The following is a 23,528-nucleotide window of genomic DNA, read 5'->3' as shown; positions in this document are numbered from 1 at the left end:
GTAGCGATTGACTCCAGCAGTACTTGAGGGTATACATATTTAAAATCAGCTTAATTTTCCTTTATAAGTTTTTCCTTCTTTCAGTGTTATACTTTTATTTAGTTTTCTTATTTAGTTATTTATTGAAATGACTTAACTTATTTACAAAACTTTTGCGACAAAAAGTGGTAAGAACTACATATAATTAAATACAATAGTATGTGTGTATGTATTAACAATATCACAAAAAGTCGGGTGATCATAAAACCTATTAATTTCGTTTAGAAGAAAATAGCCGTGTTTTTTTACACGTATATACATCTACGCTTAACGTGTAAAAAACAATCATCGACAATTTCCATTTCAAAACAAGTAGATAACTTTGATTTTATCGACAACTATTCTAAGCGCACATAAAGTTTGTCGCTTAGAGCTCCATACAATTTTTAAGCGCAGATACGTATACGTGTAAAAAACCACGCCTAATGTTAACGTAAAATAATATATGTATGTATGTAAATTGTAAAAACAGAAAAATAAAGTTGCACAGTGGACGGGGCGCATAAAAACAACGCGTGAATTTTGGCAGTCAATTATTTAATTTTTTTAATATTTAAATTTAAAACCTCACATTAGCGAAATTATTAACAATATTAAGATAAAATTAAATATTTTGTACAGCAAAGTGTGAACCACTTTAAAGATATTTGACAGCTGCGAACAACGTTTAGTTTTTATGTGCAATCTATTTATCTCTCTCGCACTTTTGTAGGCTATCATCAAAATCATTTATGGAAAGAACTAGTAAATAAGCTATTACAAAAATAGTTTAAAATACATAAAGTTAAAATGATAATACATACAGTTAAAATGGTAGCAAAGAAGAAAAAAAGTGTGGAAAAGGCGAATAAACATAGAAAGAAACAAATAATAAGAACGTAAAAACTAAAAAAATATTAAAAATTATTTGTACAGTATATAAAATTTGAATATGTATAGCTAAAACTGTTTGACAAATACTTTCATTTAGTATAAGATGATGATTGGACAGATGGAACTACAGTAGTATTTATGTACATAACACAGCTCTTCGAAAAATTCTGCCTATATTAAAATTAACCACTTTTTGAAGTAAATATTGTCATTTTTACTCTAAAGCACGATTAATCAATAACATTAGTGAGTACAATTTTTAAAGCAATTTTTATGTGTACACATTTGCAAGCATTTTTCAAGTTGCAGAAGGCACCAACAGACTTAAACCGGCTTTCTTTGCCCAGAATCTAGGCACATGACTTGCCGAAGCTGTGGCATCTCAACTTATTCAACATGTCGAGCCTTAACCGCAAAAAAGATGTAGGCGACATTTTTTTCTAAATTTTCTCTTCGATGCATAAATGTTCCTCGAGCATCTAGGTGCATTCCTGCATCAAAAAAAGATTTAAAAAAATATCGCTTATATCTTTTGGCGATTAGGGTTCGATGTTTCTATATGTATATATATTTTTCGATTTTTTTTCCGAAAGCTTTATAATATGTATAATATCCTATTGCAATTTATTTACAATTCACATTGTCTAATTCATACTTCCTTCTTGGCGAAACTTCTAATGTTTTTCCGCGATTCCATGAACACCATTAACTCCATTTTCCACCTTCCAATCCGGCTCGAATGCCTGATTTGTGTGTTGCATTCTTATCGCCGCTTGCGCATGATTCTCGGTTCTGGTAACTTGTGTAGAGTTGCGAAGGCCATAGCAGAAATAAATCGCATAGCCAATACACACCCATACAAGGAAGCGTATCCATGTTTGTTGGTCCAGCTGGAACATCAAGAAGATATTCACGAACACGCTAAGACAGGGTATGAATGGCACGAGTGGCACTTTGAAAGTCAACTCTAGACCGGAGACCGGTTGCATGCCAATGATGATCGTGATCAGTATGAGCACTACTCCGATTATGCTCAACGTTACTGTGCCGGTAGTGGACTCAACTCCATAGAAGCTTTCTATCCCATCCCAAATGATGCAAATAACAGCAAAGACTACAATACCGATTTTTGTGATGCGCGACGTTAGCACATTTGGTTCACGATAAGAGTTGCCGTTAAAGAATTGGCGAATAACTGCTGGACACCGGAGGGAAACTGTCTTCATATCCATGTCTTCATCTTGGTAACGGAGTACGAGAACACAAATCGCAACTATCGTGTAAGCAAGTAGTGTGCCAATGGACATCATATCAATTAATTGTTCCAAGTTGAAAATTAGCGCCATCACAGCTTAAAACCAGAGAGAGAGGAAGAGCGGATTAGGATAAAAATTTTGGCTTTAGACTGACATAATGCTTCCTATTCGACTTTAAGGAATAAATGAGCAGTATATGATTCTTCTTTGAGCATTATAATATCTTACCAGCAAAAATTCCAGATATGGCAGTAGCCAATAGAGGTGTTTGAGTATAGTTGTGTACTTTTGAAAACGATTTGAAAAGGATGCCATCATTTCCCATGGCATAGAGCACACGAGGCAGAGGGAACATAGCACCCAACAAACTAGTCGTCAGGGCAAAAACTGCACCAATTGTGACAATCCATTTGATAGTGTACCATTCAATTTCATCGAAAGCTTTAGGGAACGGAGCGTTTCTATCCTGTAAAAATAATGACATAAATATACATACATTGATAAATATTAATTGTGTGTAAATGTGTATGCATTTTCCAATGAACAACGAATCACTGTTAAAAATGATGCTTATCTAGCAGCAAGAACAAGCGAGTCACACTCTTTTTCACTTTCAAAAGGTTAAGAAGATTTCTTAATTACCCACCCAGCATTTTCTGAAATCATTGATCATATACTAGTTTTTTCTTTGAAATGGTATCCTGCCCGCGACTCTTCTTGGCGAGTCTTTTATTACCCACTTTTCTGATAAGTTTTGATTCTTTTTCGAGTCAAATTTATATTCATTTGTGAGTTTTATTCGAATGATATTTCAGTCGTTTTTCTAAACATTTTCGAGTTTTTCTCGAGTAATTTCTCAGTTCTATTTCCAATTATTTTCGAGTCTTTGTTAACATTTGTGAGCCTTTTTCGAGTCATTTTTAAGTCATATCTCTAATTATTTTCAAGTCTTTACCGAGTCATTTTTCAGTATATTTGCAAATCCGTTGCGCTGCGTAAAATTAAACGCCGCTTGTTCAATGTCTGGTTGACACAAATCGGAGGTAGAAGCACCGGTTAAATACAACGACTGCTTTATCGATCACATGTTATGTACATGATGTCCATGGTACAACAACTACAGGTATTGTCTTCCCAGAGAGTTCTGCTTCACATCGAAATTCGTGCTGCCTTATTTTCATTTTGACGCAGTTCAATGTTGATTCTTTCACTTTTATTTGGCCTTGCTTTTTGTTTTCGCTCAATTTAATTTTTATAGTTTTTCAAAACAAAAGAAAAAACGTTGGAAATGACGTGAGCCATACAAATTTTGAATTTATTTACAAGCAAATGTTTTTTTCTGGCTTTTGCAAATTAAATAAGTTCTCTGCAAGATGGTTTGTTTAAAAAAATACGTGAACATATATGGTATATAGGGCATGGAAATATCCCTTTTCCCTAGCAGTAAACGTTTTAGTGTGGGCAACAACAATATTTTTTAAATACGGCAGATCGGAATATGCGCTCTCTGGGAAGACAATACCTGTAATAATTGTACCATGCATGATGTCGAAATCGTCGATAATGTTTAATGTTTAACTGGGGATAGTGATAACCAGACATTAAATAACCGGCGCTAGATAATATTAAATTAATTCATAATTAGCAAACAGCTTATTTTATTGAGTTCAAAAGAAGCGTTAATGAAATATCGAAATTGGTTTTTAAGAAAATCTTTTATTACAGTTGAAAATATTTCAAAATTACCTTTCCGGATAAAAGTAATTGACACAGAGAACTTTCCACAATGTATGCAAAGTTTTTTGTTCCAATTTCTTTTCGCAAATTTTTGATAAAAAAAAAAAATTTCTAAATTTTATGCAGAACTTGGAAAAATTCAATGAATTTGCAACTGTTTAAATAGATTTTCTAGAAAGACTTTGAGTATGCAGTTTTGTAGCCCATCAAATTATAGTACAATCTCTTCCATAAAAAAAAAATGGCGAACATACTTTTTATGGAAGAAAATCAATGCCAAAAATAGGGTTTAAACATTGGAAATTTATTAAATTTTCCTGAGTTTTTTGGAAAGTTGTATATTTTATCTTACAGTTTGCGTCATAATATTAGCTATATTTTTATAAAAAATTCGCGAAAATAAATGAGCTAAAAAACTTTGCACGCATTGTGAAAGTTCTTTGTGCCAATACTTTTGTCCGTATGTGTATAAAAATTAAAAATATTGAAATGAAGAAATCCATTTTACGAAATGCACGGGTTCTTCGTCATGTGTACTTGCAATGATCTTGTTTGTTTTCGTTTTTCCAACCTGTCTTTAGCATGCACAAAATGTTTTTGTAACACACCGTTCATTTCTTGGTATGTGCTTTTGAACTGAAGATGGCAAGTATCTAAGATGAAAAATATTATTATTAGGTCATACTACTTTACATTTATTGCAATTTTCTTACACCACGCACTTCCACCACGACTCGACTTTTATTGTTAAAATTTGACATGAAAAATCATACCATTCGAAGCAAAGGCAGCTGAAACAAATGTTTTTCCCCATGTGTTTCCCCAGCGTGATCAATTTGTGGTTTCCCTACATTTTGTTTTAATATTTTCAATAAATCACTTTTCAATCATAAAGGTAAAATTAGTCAAGAACATAAACATACCGGTACGTAAACCCGAGTCAGCTGACACGATCTGTCTTACCAGAGCGCCATGTAAATGAAAACTCAAAACCGCAGAATTTTTCTGTAGTTGTAGCTCGTAGCGCAGAATGGGAATTTAGATTTTTCATTCTCAGCTGATTTCTTTCTTCTATATATGGTTGCCATTTCTTCAGGTTTTTTGTTGAAAAATAAGTAGTTTATATTTAGCTAGCATCTATTTTAGCGTGAAAAATTCTAGTTGAAAAGGTAGGTTTATGAAAAGGCATTGATAAGTGGCAACTAGTGTTCGTCCGATACCACCATGTACTCGATGCCTGTACAGCGAAGAAAGGCTTATGAGAAGCTGACAATGCCTTTTCATTCCCTCCTTTTTAATCGCGACCGCTAATACCAGGCGCCTAAGTGCGTGCTATGTATGCTTCATTAAAAGTTTTGCACATGCACTTCTCAACTGCCATATAATAAAACTTTCTTAAGTTATAATTTGATGGCAGTTCAAAAACCCGTAAAACTAAGGAGGCTCGTGGAGCTCGTGGAATACCGGTTAAGCTGTTCAAAACTGGTAATGAAGAGCGCAATTTGGTGAAACATATTCCAGGAGATCTAAGTCTCAGTGTATCGTATGTATAACTTAAGAAACCTTCTTAAACATGAACAAACAGATTGGACATTATAAGTGCGGCTCCAGAGAAACTTTACTAAACCGTTTTAATATCAAAGTTAATACTTTTTGACATTCGGTTTCTGTGTCGAAATAGGAAAATTATTTACACTTGAAATATGTTTACTTACCAGATTATAATAAGGCACCATCATCGTAAGTACCGTGGAAATACCAAAGTAAGATAAGAATATAATGATCAATGAAATAACCACGGCAAGGGGAATATTACGTTTGGGATTTATTGCTTCCTCTCCGGTAGTGGCTATACAATCGAAGCCTACAAATCCGAAGAAACATTTTGCCGCCCCTGCCATAATGCCAGCGATACCAAAGGGCATAAATCCACCATTACCGAAATTCTCCGTACCACTAGGAAGCTGATCTTTTGGTATCGTCCAATTCGAAGGATCAGCTACAAAAAAAAAGAAAAACTCATTACACTTTTGCACTTGAGGGCTTTTTAATGATCAGCAAACTGCAACGTACCATTTATAGCACCAGCAACTAGGACTATTCCAATCGTAATCATATTTACTGCTGTGAATATATTATTCAAGAAACTAGATTCTTTTACACCGAATGCAAGTACTGCCGCCAGCAGCAGTATCACACCGAATGCCAGAAAATCGGGATAATCCGCCAAGAAATTCACATTGATAGGTAAAGCTTCTTCCAGCGCAGTAGACATAGCTTTGTTGATCAGCGCATCGAAGTATCCACTCAGCCCGCGAGCAACACTAGCGGTGCCTATTGGAAATCAATTCAAATATTTAGAACATAAATGGTTTAAACTTTAAAGTATCACCATACCATATCATCACTTACCAATTACATACTCCAATATCAGATTCCAGCCAATGGTGAATGCCACAAATTCGCCAATTGTTACATAACTGTAAACATACGCCGAACCTGCTTTCGGAACACGCGCTGCAAATTCGGCATAACAAATACCAGCAAAGGCAGACGCAATAGCAGCAATGAGAAATGATATGGTTACGGCAGGACCAGCTATGTTGTATGCAACTGAACCGGCTAGCACGTATACGCCCAGACCGAGCGTGCTTCCCACACCGAGCGCAGTAAGATCGAATAGATTGAGAACACGCGCCAATTTCGACTCGTTTTCCACAACATCATCCGTTTTTCGTCTGGTAAGAGCTGTCCAAAGGTTTGGCATTTTTATTTTATGTGTGAATACTTGCGAGTGCTTGGAGTTTATTGATCGGTGTTTTTCTAAAAAAAAATCACAATAGAAGAAGAAAAACATTATATTTAAATTATTGTATATCCAAAAGTCACGCGCTTTGTACTTAAATTAATCTGCTTGTGTTATCAACTGTGTGGAGCTTAGGGTACTAGACGAATCGTTCCATTCCCATTGAAAATCTGTTATCAGGGGATCTACATATATATACATATGTATATTAGACTAATTCGAAATTTCCACAAAATAAAAAAATTTACGTTCAAAATGTATGTATGTATGTAAAAACAACACAGAATAGTTGTCACTTGACGCAAACGCATAAGCAAAGTTGAGGGTTGAGCTAATTTGTGCGTCAACGTCACCGTCAGCTTTGTTCATGTGACTTCCCTGCAAACCAAAGTTCCCGAAATCTTAAGGAAATCTTTAGGAGTATCTCATTTCTGTAACGATTTTTTTACGAATCTTCAGTAATATGTGAAGTGGTTGACACGAACTCGTAAAGAAGTTTCTGTACGAAAAATAAAGAAAATTCGAACACATCAGAAATCAGGTAGAAATCATTTACATAGCAGCTTTATTTTCATTGCCTGGCCGATTTTCTTCCGAAATTTCGTAAAATAATCGAAGTGTGCACAGTTAATTTCATTTTAGAAAATTCGACTAAAAATCGGATAAGACCTTTACGAATTCTTACACATTTCTCTACAGTTCAGAATACTCTGAAAAAATGGTTTGCAGCGTTACTTCATACAAATACACCGATTCAACTTTTTTGACAACTGACAGTGACGGCGAAGGTGACGCAATGGACTTTATGTACATGATTTATCGAACTAAAAATAACGATACATATTTTTGTAGGAAATTAGCCGCTATACAAAAAACGTCTATTATGATTTTTTGATAAATCTACTGGTTTAACGGTTATTCAAACTTAAAGTTAAACTAATGTCATTATTACAGTTTTTTCTCCTATTTTAAGTAAACTAATTAAAATTATTATTTAATGTTGCAAAATTGCTTAAAAAATCTTGAAAGTTGTAATTCCCAGTTTCAAAAAGATATTAAAATTATTTTTAAATGATTGATCTTTACAGTTGTAAGTTCTACTACTTGCTTATATTTTTTTTTAAATTGCCTTTTTTGTAACTTTAGATTTTACATAAATAATCTTGTTTTAAAGTTTTTAACTTAATAAATATGTAACAATGAGTATTTTTGAATCGAGTTGTGCTTTGTTTTATTAGTTTAATCAGTTACTCAATAGTTAAATTTTAAACACATTGAAAACGACGAGCTACGGGCCCCTGCTACCAATTTGTTATCTTCGTTATCTAAACGCTTTGTCGACGACGACATGATTTTTTTGAACGCGGCAGCGACATCATGAATTTGGACGAGTTTGACATAAAATAAGAGGAAGAACCTTATCTGTCGCCGGCAAAATAGAAATAGTCTAATCTGGCCACAACCACAGCCGTCGCGAAGCCCGGTCGTTGCCAAAATAATTATGTATCTACATAAGAGTACGTGTTAAAATAATTTGACAGCTGTAGTCTGTAGCTCGTCGTTTTCAATGTGTTCAGATCTTAAGTTACAAAAAAGGCAATTTTGAAACTATAAACATATAGAACTTACAACTGTAAAGCTCAACAATTTAAAAATAATGTTAATACATATTTCTAACAGGCAATTACAATTTGCAGGATATGTGTAAAAAAAAATTTGCATTATTTAACGATAATTTAATTATTTTACCTAAAATAGGAGAAAAAACAGTAATAAGACATACATTTAATTTTAAGTTTGAGTAACTGTTAAACCAGTCGGTTTGTAAAAAATATGATAATAGACGTTTTTATAGAGCGGCTAATTTTCCCCAAAAAAGTGTATCGCTGTTTTTAGTTCGATAGTTCATAGCCGAGGAAACAAATTCCAAAGTTGAACACAATTTTTTTCTAAGTACTTTATATTGAAAATAGAAATTCATGAGCGCGATCTTTTAAACTTAATACTAAGGGCTGCGCTTACAGGCATCTTAGTCGATTAGTCTAATGTATATATGTTTAGACCCTTTTGNGCGATGCGCGATCTTTTAAACTTAATACTAAGGGCTGCGCTTTTAACAGGCATCTTAGTCGATTAGTCTAATGTATATATGTTTAGACCCTTTTGTAAATATTTTGTCAATTCTAGACATACCTGTCCAGGCATGTGTATGCTTATACATATAAGCGATGAAAACCACAGTAGCCATAATACACTAATAAAACAAAAATGTTTTACCTAAAACGTGTTATAAAATTCGTTGATTATAATTTGTCATAACTTTTATTGCTTTTGTAGATAGGCTACTATAGAATTTCTGGCCTCATATATCTATACATATTTTTGCATGCATGTACATACATTGTATATGTAGGTGCATTAGGGTGTCCCAGAATTTTTTGGGTAAATGCGTTATGCACAACCTATTTATTTTATCAATACTTATTAATTTGTTTCATATGTGTATAGATGTATTGCTATATGAAGGATGACGATGTCGTGAGCAGACTTGGTTAAGATTTTGTAACCACAAAACAAATTGGGATGTGTACGATTTTAGGTGTACTAAAGATGATTCCCAGTATATAAATGTTTTTATTTTAAACAAGTAATTTAAAAACAATTATTTTAATGACAAGCTTTTATTAGTGATTAGTAAAACAAATATACCCCCGCGCCACCTAACGGCTAAATTTTTTGTGGAGTTATTTCTTTACATTTAAGTAATATATGTTCTAAATGTGAAACAAATCGCACCATAAATACGGGTTTCCAAATATCTCAACTCCTGTACCACCTATCGGGTAAGTTGTGTACTTATTCCTTTTCATGTAGCTAATATTAATTGCAAATATGAACTATTGCGGTCCATAAATACGAGTTTTTCAAATATCTCATTGTCCCCAGGTGCTGAGCTAAGATTAAGTTTCGAGTCTCTAGCTCATCTGGAAGTTGGTTAAAAATTGATTGCAAGATTTATCTACACACAGGTGAAACGTACTTAATATAAGCTTGAAAAAGATACTGAATGATGAGAGGTTTAAAAAACATTTTTCATCTCATGCTTTGAAATATATAACTGTAAACTTTTTTCGCATGCTTTTCCCTAGATTATAATTTGAAGTACTTTAAAAAATAAACGAACTTATTAAGCGCATTGTTTTCGTGAAAGGCAGTTAACGAGCCCCATCTGCTCAGCAAGAGGTGGCGTGTCTCCGTTTTAAGTACATTGGGGTGGTCCAATATAAGTAAATACTGAATTTTAATGCTCTCACACCCTAAGATTGTTCTATTTCGAAAAAATCAAAATCAAAACAAAAAATACTTAGAGGTCGTTCAAAGAGCTCAAAGTTTTCCATGCAGTATTTTATGTATAGAACTCTTGAAAATCAATATTTTTCTATCGGAAACCCCTGGTTCTCTTCAGGAGACTTCCAATAACAATTGCTTATGTAACCTTTTTTTAAACTAAAGATTATTTATTTATGCCTACATAGCATTTCCTGGCATTCTATGGGCATTTCGGCGGGCCTATAAAATATGATTATGTATGTACTATGAAAAAGTGATGGTATAAATTCAAGGCCGTATTTAAGAAAAGTCTCTAACTTCGCCAATTTTAATGCAATAAATGAGCTATCAGTTTGTTTAAAAATAGATTTAATTTTAGATAGTACTACATATTTTTAAATTGTTAAAATAATCGATGGTCAAAATTTAAAAAATTAAAAGAAATGTGGGTTTTTTTTTATTGTACCCGATAAAAAATTCCAACAAGCCAAGTCCGACAATGAATTATTATACGCCATTTTAAATGCCTATATATCCTCTTCTCAGATCATATTCGCTCTTTGAAGTCGAAGCAAAAGTAGTCATTCCAAAACTCATAGATCTACAAAATCCTTTTTTCTGACTTCAGTCGACAAGTCGCGACCTCTAAATGACCTCGAAAAAATCTATAAAAATAGGCAATAATATTTCTCATAAAAAATAATAAAATTAAGGGGTGGGTAAAATTTCCAAAAACAGCATTTTCGGGGGGCACCCTAATGAACATATGTATAAATTCCTTTCTATTTTTGCATACATACATATGTATGTAAAATAAAATATAACAGCAATGACTCATATTTCTGGTTAGCCAGGTAATGATTAATCAGTTTGCTGATTAACCAAATTAATTAGATTCTGATTAATCAATATGTAGTTAATCGGAAATTACTCATTTTGATTAGTCGAAAATAAGTATTCGTTGATTAATTAATTAATTGGCTTTCGCTTAATCAGCTTGTTCATTAATTGATTAATCGTACATCCCTAGTTTATTTGGTTGAAAAAAATATCAAAAGAAAGGTGGATGCTTAAAAATAATAAAAATTTTTATAAAAATTACACTTTGATCAATTATAGCTCTGTCACTTAGTCGATTTTATAACATTTATTTTCCTCGAAAGGCTATTTAACTTTTTCTAACAGAGATGAAATAGCTCATGAAACGATTCATTATGGGGGAAGATATTAAAACTTTAATAGCTATCTTTTTAAAGCTGAAAAAGTCGGTCTCGAAAACCGTTCTACTTTCAAAGTATGCGCCTATCAAATCCTGATTCAATAACTACAGGTTGTAGCAATCGTAAAAAACAACATTTACCGTTTGTATGAACTCCTTGTGTCAACAACAGCTTCTTTATCTTTTCATATTCGTATGTATATGTATACCCTGCATACCAGGATTTAAGAGTATTCTGAAAGGTATCACAATTTTTTTAAGAAATCGTACAGAAATTTCTTTACTAGTTCTTGTCAACCGCTTCATATGTTTTTCCTTAAAGATTCCTAAAAGAATCGTAGCAAATTTCCGATACTCTTAAAGAATTCGTTTTAACATTTTCGCTATTTTATAAATCATATATTTTGCAATTTAACACAATAAAACCACGTTTCTTGTCGAAAAATTTATTATTGAGCAAATTTACTATTTTACAGTTTATTTTATGCTCCCATTCGGCTTTGTTTACTTTTACTTGAAAAATTTCATCGCCGCCGGGAATTTGGAATCTTGTATTATATCATTCTTGTGTTTAGTGTTGGACAATTTTTGCTCTTAAAATTAAGAAAATTATGTCGAGCAAAAATAAAACTACTCAAAAACGCGAATATGTGGTAGATTTCAGACCTTGTGTGGTATATGTGGTAGATGTTCAAAAAAGTGGCAGATCTACCACAATTTGGTATAAGTCCGCAGAGAACATGTATTATTAAAGTATGTATTTTATAAGTTCTCTGAGTCCGATCACTGCTTCGTCGTACAAGCGGTACGCCTTGCTTGTTCTTGATCAAACCATGCTGTTGTTCGAAGCTGACCGTCATCAGAGAACATGCAGAGAACTTATAAAATAATACAAATACAAATACAAATTAGGTGAACCCTTGCAGTATTTTTTTAATTTTTGTACAAAGTTTGATCCAAAACCTGAGATTTTCCACATTTTTTTGAAATCTACCACATTTTTTTCCAGATTCTATCACACAGATTTTTTTTTGTGTCCGATCACTGCCACGAAGAGCTAAATAAAATTGTTGTGATGAGAGATGTACTCTTTAATGAAAATTTCGTTGATAACAGCAAAGCATGCATGCATGCATTGCAAAGTAGCGAAAATGATGATGTACACCAAATTTTTCACGGGGAAGAGAATATGCCAAATATCTCACCGCCCACAGCTAGCAACGATGAGCTGGAGAGCGACAGTTCAACTTATGACAGTGCACATGCAAAAGGAGCATGTGAGTCTGTATATGATAATAGCAGTGACAACCAGGAGATATCTGAAAATGTTACCAAGGTTGGTAAGGGTAGACCGAAATTGATAAAAACTGGTCAGCGTGGACGACCCAAAAGCAGTTCAACGTAGTCAACAGCATAACAGGTGAGAGTGTTCCTACGAGCGTCGAGGAGGCCCTTTCGAGTCACAAATGCAAAGAGTGGAAGAATGCTATGCAGGTCGAATTCGCAGCGCTGGAAAAAAATTAAACGTGGGCGTACGTTGAACTACCGCCAGGTAAGAAGGCAATTAAAAATAAGTGGGTGTTCGCTTTAAAGCGCAATAAGAGCGGAGAAATTGAACGCTACAAGCCACTACTGGTAGCAAAGGGGTGCGAACAAAGATTCGGTATCGACTACCGAGAAACTTTCTCGAGAAGATGCACCTTCACCATCTAGATGTAAGCACAGCATACTTGTACGGCGATTTAGATGGCGAGATATATATGCGGCAGCCTGAGGGTTTTATTGACCAGAAACAACCAGCAAAAGTTTTAAAATTGCAAAAGGCAATTTATGGCTTCAAACAATCGGGCAGGCAGTGGAACTTCAAACTTGACGAGGTAGCATGCGATGATGAGCCATGTTTGTATAAGCTGAATTCGGGGATGAGTTAGTTCTCATCTCAGTGTATGTTGACGACATGATCATTGCTTGCAAGTACATCTCAGGGCTTTGTAGGGTAAAGGCACTCATATCCGACAGATTCGACGTAGTAGATAAAGGAAATCAAACGTGATGTTGTCAAAATCAGTATAAACGTGACTTGCTAATACAATACGGCATGGACAAATGCAAGAGTCTGGCGATTTCTTTGGAGAAAGGCTATCAAGTGGCATGCAAGAAAATTGTGTAAAAGCAGATGTAACACAATACCAATCGCTCATTGGAGTACTAATGTATTTACGGGTTCAAAGCTGTCGCAAAGAAACAAAGACCCACACAAGGAGCATATGACTGCAGCGAAGGATATCTTAGTAGTATGAATCTTAAACTTTCTTACCGTGCAGGTGGCAAGCGTGTTCAAGGTTATGTTGATGCCGATTGGGGATGCGATGCCCATAATCGTAAGTCGTACACAGGCTTCGTGTTCATGTATGGCAACTGCACTATATCATGGGAATCGAAGAAGCAGAACACAATCGCGTTAAGCAGCACAGAGGCTGAATACATGGCCGCACCAAATGCTGCCTAGAAAGCAGTACTGAAAGAAATTGGTTTTTGGAAAGACGTTCCAATTGTGCTACGCATTGACAATCAAGGGGCAGAGAAGTTAGCAACCAATCGGGTGTACCTCAACCGCACTAAACATATCGTTGTTCGATATCATCATATACGCGAGCTGATAGTCGAGAGAAAGATTGCATTAAAGTACTGACCCACGGAACAGATGACGGCGGATATATTTACGAAGAATTTGCCGATGTCTAAACATGTACAATTTACAAAGCAAATGAATTTGCTGTAAATGAATATTTGAATTTCGTAAAAGAGGAATCCACGCTGACGAGGAGTGTTTAAGTCTGGCATCACCGCAACAACGTGTGCTATCTTTAAGTTTACTTTGTACGGACATTCTTGTGATGTAAACATGTGATGTGAAAACATTTAAACGCGCGAGTTTTATTACAAACTTTGTACAGTATTTAACAAAAAATACAACAAACCTTCGTATAAATTCCTACCCTTTTTTAATTAGATTTCCTAGAAAGATTCTGAGTATGCAGTTTTGTAGCCCATGGAATTCTAACAAAACAAAGTACAAGTTTCAAATGGCTAAAAAGTACGCTTCATTTTTTTAGAACTTTTTTTGTCCAGGATGTTACGGTTTTCGTCCATATAAAAATAAATTGTGTGTGTTCGTTATATGGAAGCGAATGGGACAAAAAGAAATCTAAAAAACAATCGTAATTTTTAGCAATTTGAAACTTGTACTTAGTTCTACAAAACTGCATACTCACAATATTTCTAAAAATCGAATTGAAAAAGTTAAACAATTTTCCGAAAGTTTGTCGATTTTTTTTAAATATTGCACGAAAAAATAACAACAAAAGTAATATGTTACAACTTGTCAAAATATGGTGCGGCTATAATTATTTCGGCCACTGTACATACGTAAAAGGAGTGCAATGGGGTATAGTCGTCGCGCTGGGTATGCAGTTACAGTTACTATACTCAATCCCGACTCTTGCGTCCTCGTTCGCACACAGTGGGCAACGTGAGCAACCCATGTGCAAGATGCGGTAACCAATCCGAGTGGAGCCATGGGTCACGGCAGAAAGACTTATTCGGTTTAAGGGCTCACTGAAGTCTTTAGCGTCTATTCACCAGTAGGTGCTATATAAACGTGTATTTGGTTAGGAAACCACCCCCGTCCCCGCAATATGTTTTGCGCTGGGTTTGGGACCCGACACGTACGAGCGCTGCCTCCGTCATGATATCAAAATCGTGCTTGGCGACTTCAATGCCAGGGTCGGAAAGGAAGGGATCTTTCTAACCACTGATGGAAAATACAGCATCCACGACGAAACGTCCGACAACAGATTGAGACTGATCGACTTCGCCGGTACCCGAAACATGGTAGTATGCAGTACGTGCAGTTAAAGTATTAAAGATCCATCAAGCTAGGTGGCTGTCTCCGGATCGAAAAACGTTAAACCAAATCGATCATGTTGTGATAGACGGAAGGCACGCTTCCAGTGTTTTAGACGTACGTACACTCCGAGGCCCAAACATTGAGCCAAGATACGCGCCCGCAGCCAAGCTTGAGCAGCCAAGATACGCACCCGCCTATGTGTAGCAAAAAATGTGCGCCCAAATATGCAAGGAAAGCTTAACGTCGAAGAGCTGCAATCACAGCAGACCGCCAATGCATTCGCTACTCGACTCCCAGACCTGCTCTCCAACAAACCGACACATGCGAGCAGTGGAACCACATCTCCCGCTCATTAAGTACCGCCGCCGAAGAAGTAGTCCGATTTCAGCGAGCCCGAAAAAACAACTGGTACGCTGAGGAGTGTCAGGAAGCTGCAGAGAAAAAAGATGCCGCCTACAGGGCCACGCGGCGATCGGGCGCAACGCACGCTATGAGGGGCCGCTATAGGGATCTGAAGAGGGAAGCGAAACGTATTTGCCGCAATAAGAAGAGAAAGGTCGAAATACGTGAGTGCGAAGAGCTTAAGATGCTGGCCGACAGGAAGAATGCCCGAAAATTTTATCAGAGAGTTAAGCGACTTACGGAAGGTTTAAAGACCAGGGCGTACTCCTGTAAGAACAACAATGACGACCTAGTTACCGATGTTCAGAACGTACTTAAATTATGGAGGGAACACTTTTCCACGCTACTGAATGGTAGCAGCACGGAAAGTTGTGAAGAAGAAGAACCCGATCCCCCAGTCGATGATGATGGAGTCGATGTTCCTGCGCCTGACTATGCCGAGGTACTAATAGCAATAACGCGGCTGAAAAACAGCAAAGCAGCTGGAGTTGACAGCCTGTCAGCTGAGCTATTCAAGTACGGTGGCGAGGAGTTGATATGGTATATGCATCAACTCTTATACAGAACTTCTACCGCTTAGACTTTGTTGCTTTTTCAATTTTTCCTAATAAGCAATCGTGGTACAAAGCTAAATAAAAATATTAACAATAAAAATGTTAACAAGCCACAATAACATTGACAAAAGACATAGTTTAGGAAGAGCCTGCCTGAAACTAAGTATACAAAAAAGCAAATAAGCGAATGGATGTATAAAATTGACAACAACAACCACGCTGTCGAGTTTAAATAGCGGCAAATCAGCTGCACTTGATAGTAGTTGGTTGAATAAGGAAAATGAATTAGCAACAAGAGTTTACGGGATGTACATAGCTCAGTGGTTAACGCTTCTGACTTTGAACATCGAATTCGCAGGTTCGATCCCTGCTGAAGTCTAGAAAAAAGAAGTCTGATGAGGAGATGTGGTGATCTCCGAAATAGTGCTATAACTTCTACCGCTTAGACTTTGTTGCGTTTTTCAATTTTTCCTAATAAACAATCGTGGTACAAAGCTCAGTAAAAATATTAAAAATAAGGAATTATATCCAACGCCGAGACAGGAATTGTAATGAAAGTGACGTGTAATCACAACTTATACCTCTTACCATAAAATAAAATAAAATAATTTGGTGTTTTCAAATTTTCTAATGCTTGGCCGAGCTTCTCCTCCGATGTGAGGTGTGCGACTTTGTGTTGTCACACAAAGGGGAGAGACCTACAGTTTTACGCCGCTTCCGAACGGCAAAAGATTTTAATGAGAAGCTTTATTCATGGCAAGATACACTCGGTTTACCATTGCCTACCAAGGGGTGTCCGCTATTTAAAAAGAACGTTTTGGATGTTGCTTGTACCAAGAAGCGAAACCTGGCTCTACCTTGTGGTACGGTGCACCTTTAGCCAATCGACCATGGTGGAATACAAAGTGGTTATATCTGACACTTCAGTTCAAGTTGCGCAAGTTCTACATACTTCTTACTTACATTCATACATACATATTTATAATTTTGTTTATTCTTGATAATAATGTATATGATTGCTCGTTTTTCAAGGTCGTTTTTTGAAGTGCTTTACAGTTAACGGCCCAGTCCCCTGAGAACCCCGTGGGGAAAATTCTCTGTATCCACTTTTCTCGTTGAGCTTGAGGACTAGTCTCCATTTCGACCACTACTTAAAATGCGGTAAAAATTGTTTTGGCACAAGTATTCATACTGATGTATAACTTCCCTGCAGGAAATCGATCTAAGTATAAGCTAAATTTAAGTTGATTAGGAAGGAGCTAAAAGTCGCTGATTATCTATATATATTCTTTGGAGAAAGCTTGCTATATTTTTATGGCGATGGCCGCGAAATAGTCAAGGGTGATTACCTCTGCATTTGATGTAAATAACTTGTAACTAACTACTTTCGGATATAAAATATCAATAGGAAAATAAAATATTTTTTTTATATTTTTTTATTTTTATTTACTTTAGTTTATTACATTTCATATTTGTTTACATATTCTCCTGTAGGTGGTCCCATATTCCAACTCCGGCAGACATCACTTCAAAATGATATTATATATGATAGGATATTTATATAGAAATGCGTTTAAAGAAAACAATCTCCTTCATTACTCCTGCATTACTTGTCAACTAGTTTCAAGTTAGCTTTTTGTAGCTAACTACGGGATATATATTTTATAGAAATCCCGAAAAAGGGCTAACTACAAGTGGGTTATTTTTTATCAATTGATATTTTTTTTCTGCTGGGTTATTATACTTGGTTAATACAAACATACATATGTACATACATCCATACAAATGTATTTATGCATGTACATAAATGTATCTACGTCTTCATCTGTACGTACGCCGATAATGCAGTTTTATATTTAGTTCGTGACTTTATCCCCCATACCTCAGGGTTCGATGTAAGATGTAAGAATTTATGACAGCTTAGTTTGTTTGGTTTGAAAGATAAATGATAAAGTGGCAGTTAAAATTATAGAAACCACACTTCAGAATAAATCAACAAAAAGCGTGGTAAATATGTGCAAGTACTACATACACTGACGTCTGTCTAGAAAATACAAGCAGTTTTTACAATATACATACATACATATTTATCTTTATTTTCTAAAACAACATTTCTAATTGCAAAAGATAATCACATTATAGACACCCGGAATCACATGGACGTAGATTTCAGAATACCGACATACATATGTATGTACAATGGGTGTACATTATATCGTCCCACCTTAGAAGTAAACAAAAAAACTTCGCCCTACACCGCTGAGGCTAAAGCATTTTTGCAACGCAATTTCGAAAAAAAAAAATTTGCCGACCTAGGGCTCGCCTTTTTGTATTATTCGGTGACACCTACATCGCCTCCAAAAAAAAAAGATAATCGAAATTGCCTTGGAATCTATATACTTCCTTATCCAAAGTTTAATGATTTCTGACGATCTTTAATTTACTGATCTTAGGGTGTTACGTTAGGGTGATTATAACAGAGATCTGGTAAGTATTAGCTCGACTTACTTAAGGTCAATGAACTTTGGTACAAACAGAAATTGTTTACTCGAAACAAGAACAACGATTTATCATACTTTAAGGTCTGACTGTAAATTCGGAAGAAATGACGAAACATGTAAAAATGCGACGCCTGCATTCGGTAAAAAAATATATAAAAAACTTTCGAAGTTGCCTTGCAAAAATACTTCAGATTCGAGGGTGTAAGGCATGCTTTATTTCTGGTACGATATAATGCACATATACACCTATATACGTTTATATACATATGTATATATATGCATACATACTAAGTATGCCAATTTATTGCTTTATGAACACCTGTACATAAAAACTGGAGAATGGCAAATAAATAAGATAATGATACTTGCATTTATCTTTATTCAAGTTTTTAGCCTCGGTTTTAAAGCCAGATATCTCATAAACATTTATGCAAGTCTTTTCAGAGTGAATTAAGAATCCGATCAGGTTTTTTTTCTATTTCTATAAACTCCACATATATTGGAAATTGTTTTATTTTTTCAATAGGTACTGACATTTTAACAAATGACTTACAATATCCATCTATTATTTAAGTGGACAACACAAAGTCTTAGCAAAAATATCTGATACATACTTATACATATACGTATGTGCATACCCAGTCGAAAAATTAACTACTTTAAAAGCAATATGATAAGTATTTCTTTATTAACTACAAGTAGTTGAAAAATCAATTGTCCGACTCTGACTATGATTTCAACTGCTTTTAAATACATTTGGTTTAAAGAACTTTCAAGTCTAATTTTTTTTTTGTTCTGCACTTCACATTAGCTTTTTTATAAGTTCCGAGACACAAAAAACAGAAGAATTTATTATCATTTTAATATATTTCGTCAGATGGCAATTGAACCCAGAACCTCTTAGAACAGAACAAATATTAGCTGGCACCTCTACACTGCCTGCTGTTTGCTCTATTCCGACAGGGTACAAACAAACTTACATACTCGTATTTGTATACGTAGAGCAGTGGTGTAGCCAGGATCTGGCTTTGGGGGGAGAGGGTGAAAAAAAATGTCCATCGATAACTTAAATCTGAGACACACATTGGCTAGAGGCGTCGCCTAAGAGCATTCTTCATATATTTATGTATGTTCCAGTTTTACCGTTATATATTTTTTATCTACTCGTTTATTCCATGGAGTCTTCATGCTTTATTTAAATTTAAAAAATTAAATTGCTATACCGTTTTGAAAATCTGAAAACTCACTGCGGGAAACTTTTTTTTCTCTTTTTGTCTTCGCCTTCTCGTTTTTGCCTTTATAAGTTTTGAAAAAAGGTTTTGAACGAACCATTATATCACATTCCTAGGCAAGTTTTGAAAGAATATTTTCGATACTAAATTGTATTAAAAAAAAATTTCGAAATCAGCTTCATATAGAAGCAGTGTCATCGTTAATTAAGAAAGAGATGTTCTAAAATATGATAACTTTACGACACTCACATATTGACTAGATTTGACTATTTATTTTATTATATTTTAATTTGAATTATTTGTTTATAAAAATATAGCTTATTCCTTAACAAACACTAAATGACAATAAGTGTAATCTTTGAACAACATTAAAAAAATCGACAAAGTTTCGAAAATTTTCGAACTTTCTATTTCAATTTTATCTCTTAATATTTTGCAGTTTTTTAGCTCATTCAATTTTAGTCTAATAAAGTGCAATTTTAAAGTAGCTGTGATTTACAGTTGATGTATGGCATATTTTTGACGATGTCGGTAATTTTCTTCATCAAAAAAAAGATATTAAAAATCAACGATAAGTCCCAGCTATGTATTTGGAACTTGCGCTTTATTTGAATTGATCGGGCTACAAAACTGCGTACTCAAATACGTATTTCTAGCAAATCTAATTAATAAGCTTTACGAAAGTTTGTTGATTTTTGTAATGTTGTGCAAAGATTAAACTTTGGATTTATACGGGTTTTGTTAAAATGTAAACTGCATTTTTATAAACAATTAATTAAAATTATATAATTTTAAGATAAATGGCGAATCTAGTTAACATGTATAAAGTTTTAATAAGCACTTGAAATGTCAAGTTTTCAATTGAATTCAAAGAAGATGTCTCTTTTATCCATTCATAATAACTTTAAAAAATTTGTTTGTTAAGAAGTGTATCTTAAAATATCTGCCTTGACATTTCTGTTAAAAGTGTAAAATATGTAAATGTACCTACATAAACTTTCCCGCGAATACCATCAAATCATTGGAATCTATGTATGCATGCATGCAAATGAGCAAATTAAAAAGTCGATACAATTTACAGTCGAAAAGTGCAGTTTTTGTATAGATTTCATACTGAAGGAACAATTTCATTTCCCCAACACTGTGGGGAACTAAGCAAAATGGCCTAGTGTATTTCGCAAATATTCAAATACATAATCCACCAACCGATAATTTTATATATTCTTTAAAAGATAATTTGTCATCAGTCTGAAATCAAAAAAATTATAAATCGGAAGGGCAAAATAGTATTGTGTTATTAATTCAAAAAGAAAAAGTTTCATTTCACTGACGAAGGGGGGATCTATCCCCCCAATCACCGCGCCCCCCTGGCTACACCACTGACGTAGAGTATGTACAATAGGGTAGTCCAAAAACAGTAAAGTCGGAATTGTAATGCTCTCACCCCCTAGGATTGTTCTATATCGAAAAAAGTATACCCCTATTTTTTATTTTGAAATCAAAAATATTTAGAGGTCGCTCCAAACGCTAAAAGTTTTCCATGAATTTTTATATGGGAAAAATAAATTTTTTTGTAGAAATGTTATATAATTCTTGGGAATCAATATTTTTCGATCGGAAAACTCTGGTTCTCTTCAGGAGACTTTCAATAATAATACCCAGTTGTTTATTTAACCATTTTTTAATACTAGCGATTTTTTATTGATCGCCCCATTGCATATTTCAGGATTTTTGGCGGACTATAAATTATAGTTGCAATAAAAAAATGGTTAACTAAACAATTGGATATTATTATTGGGAATCTCCTGCAGATTAGCAGAGTTTTCTGGTAGAAAAATATTGATTTGTAACTATTCTATACCATTTCTACGAAAAGTTGTTTTTTCCCCATATAAAATACATGGACAACTTTGGGCACTTTGAGCGTCCTCTAAATATTTTTTGATTTCATAATCAAAAAATAAGGGTGTAGTTTTTTCGGTATAGAACAATCCTATGGTGTGAGAGCATACAAATTCCGACTTTTCTTCACCCCCAACCCCCCATACATTTTTGGACCACCCTAATATGCAAACCGACGTCCTATCATAATGTAAATTGAATATATCGTCAGCTGGGATAGAGAGCCCTCTTCAAACAAATTCTGAGATAGTGCGTCCTTCAACCAAATTCGAAAGTAGGGCGCTCTTGAATAATTTGCTGAGATAGAGCGTTCTTCAATCAAATTCTGAGATAGGGCGTTCTTCAACCTAACCACTCAGCCGTTGATATGTACATACTTAAGGAATTGACTTTACGGATTTAAAACGCTTCAGTTTTTATCTGGCGTACGCCGGCCCGTCGCATTCTCCACATGTAGCAGAATAATCTGGTGTGTATAGAACGCAATCAGTTATGACCGGTTAAAGAGCAGGGATAACGTGCCTGGCATTAGAGGTGTCAAACTATCGATAGTCACACCATCGATAGTTTTGATANTTCAGTTTTTATCTGGCGTACGCCGGCCCGTCGCATTCTCCACATGTAGCAGAATAATCTGGTGTGTATAGAACGCAATCAGTTATGACCGGTTAAAGAGCAGGGATAACGTGCCTGGCATTAGAGGTGTCAAACTATCGATAGTCACACCATCGATAGTTTTGATAGTTTTCAGAAAAACTATCAATATTCACGATAAGTAGTCTCGAAAAAACAAAACTATCGATAGCATTATCGATAGCGCTATCGATAGTGCTAAATCAGTTAGGTTGCTTTGTTTTTACAGGATCATAGTGAAAAAAATATTATCTTATAAAAGTTATAATCATTCAAAATTAAGTAAATGCTAAGCCACCGATATACATATATGTGATCATAAGTGGATAAACGTATTTCTTTGTAAAGAATTGTTGCAAGCATCAATTTTAAATAACTTAGCTTCAATATTTACTGATTTATCGAAGATTTTGTATTTCTCTAAATTGCCGTTATATGGGATGTGGGTGTGGTTATCGTCCGATTTTAAAAATTTTCGGCGATTTTGTATGCTGTACCAAGGCCAACAACTGTGCCAAGTTTAGAAGAAATTGGTGCAGCGGTTACCAAGATATACACATGTAACAATAAGTGGGCCTGGCTACGCCCATTTTTCAAAAATTTGTAATATTCTTATTTTTCGTCTAAAAATTATTGTAAATATCAATTTTGAGTGAATTATCTTGAGTAGTTANGGCATGTCTAGGGCAGTGGTTTGGTACCCGCCGAAGCGTTACCTTGCTACTCGATGCCAATATTTATGAGTATCAAACTATCTGTCTGAAAATACATCTAATAAAATGCATTTCAAACCCTTTTGATGAAATCCGTGCCACTGTGCAGGATTGCTAGTAGAGTCCGACCGATTAATCGGCATCGGCATCGGTCTTTTTCCCCCCATTCTTTGCCGATTATTTGCAATTTCTTTTCATAAGCTTAGGTGAAGCGACGGACAACAGCCAACATCAAAAAACATTTGCAGGCAGCTCACAAAAATTAATTTTCTTGTTGAAGGTGTTTCACGTTTTTCCCATACAAAAGTATGGTAAGTATAATTTCCTTTGTCCTCCGCCAGCAAAAAAAAATACTAAAACCTAACGAAATTTTATAGCAGCTTGAAACTTGCACCTCAACATGGGCGTAGCCAAGAGACAG

The 23,528-nt window shown here is 34.9% G+C and overlaps 1 protein-coding gene across 1 annotated transcript; it reads right to left on the bottom strand.

Annotated features, from left to right (window-relative positions):
* Positions 1-70: 70 nt before the first annotated feature.
* On the bottom strand, positions 71-6,772 carry slif (cationic amino acid transporter slimfast). The gene is made up of 6 exons (XM_017611922.1): positions 6,761-6,772; positions 6,318-6,728; positions 5,979-6,239; positions 5,621-5,904; positions 2,397-2,634; positions 71-2,263 (listed from the first exon to the last, which is right to left on the bottom strand). The coding sequence occupies exons 2-6, from the start codon at positions 6,670-6,672 to the stop codon at positions 1,587-1,589; spliced, it is 1,815 nt and encodes a 604-aa protein (XP_017467411.1). The 5' UTR covers positions 6,673-6,728; positions 6,761-6,772; the 3' UTR covers positions 71-1,586.
* Positions 6,773-23,528: the final 16,756 nt, after the last annotated feature.

Source organism: Rhagoletis zephyria, unplaced genomic scaffold (assembly GCF_001687245.7).
Source record: "Rhagoletis zephyria isolate East Lansing unplaced genomic scaffold, Rhagoletis_zephyria_1.1 Rzeph_scaffold_00480, whole genome shotgun sequence".
Taxonomy (NCBI): Eukaryota; Metazoa; Arthropoda; class Insecta; order Diptera; family Tephritidae; genus Rhagoletis; species Rhagoletis zephyria.
This window is presented reverse-complemented; position numbering and strand designations above follow the sequence as displayed.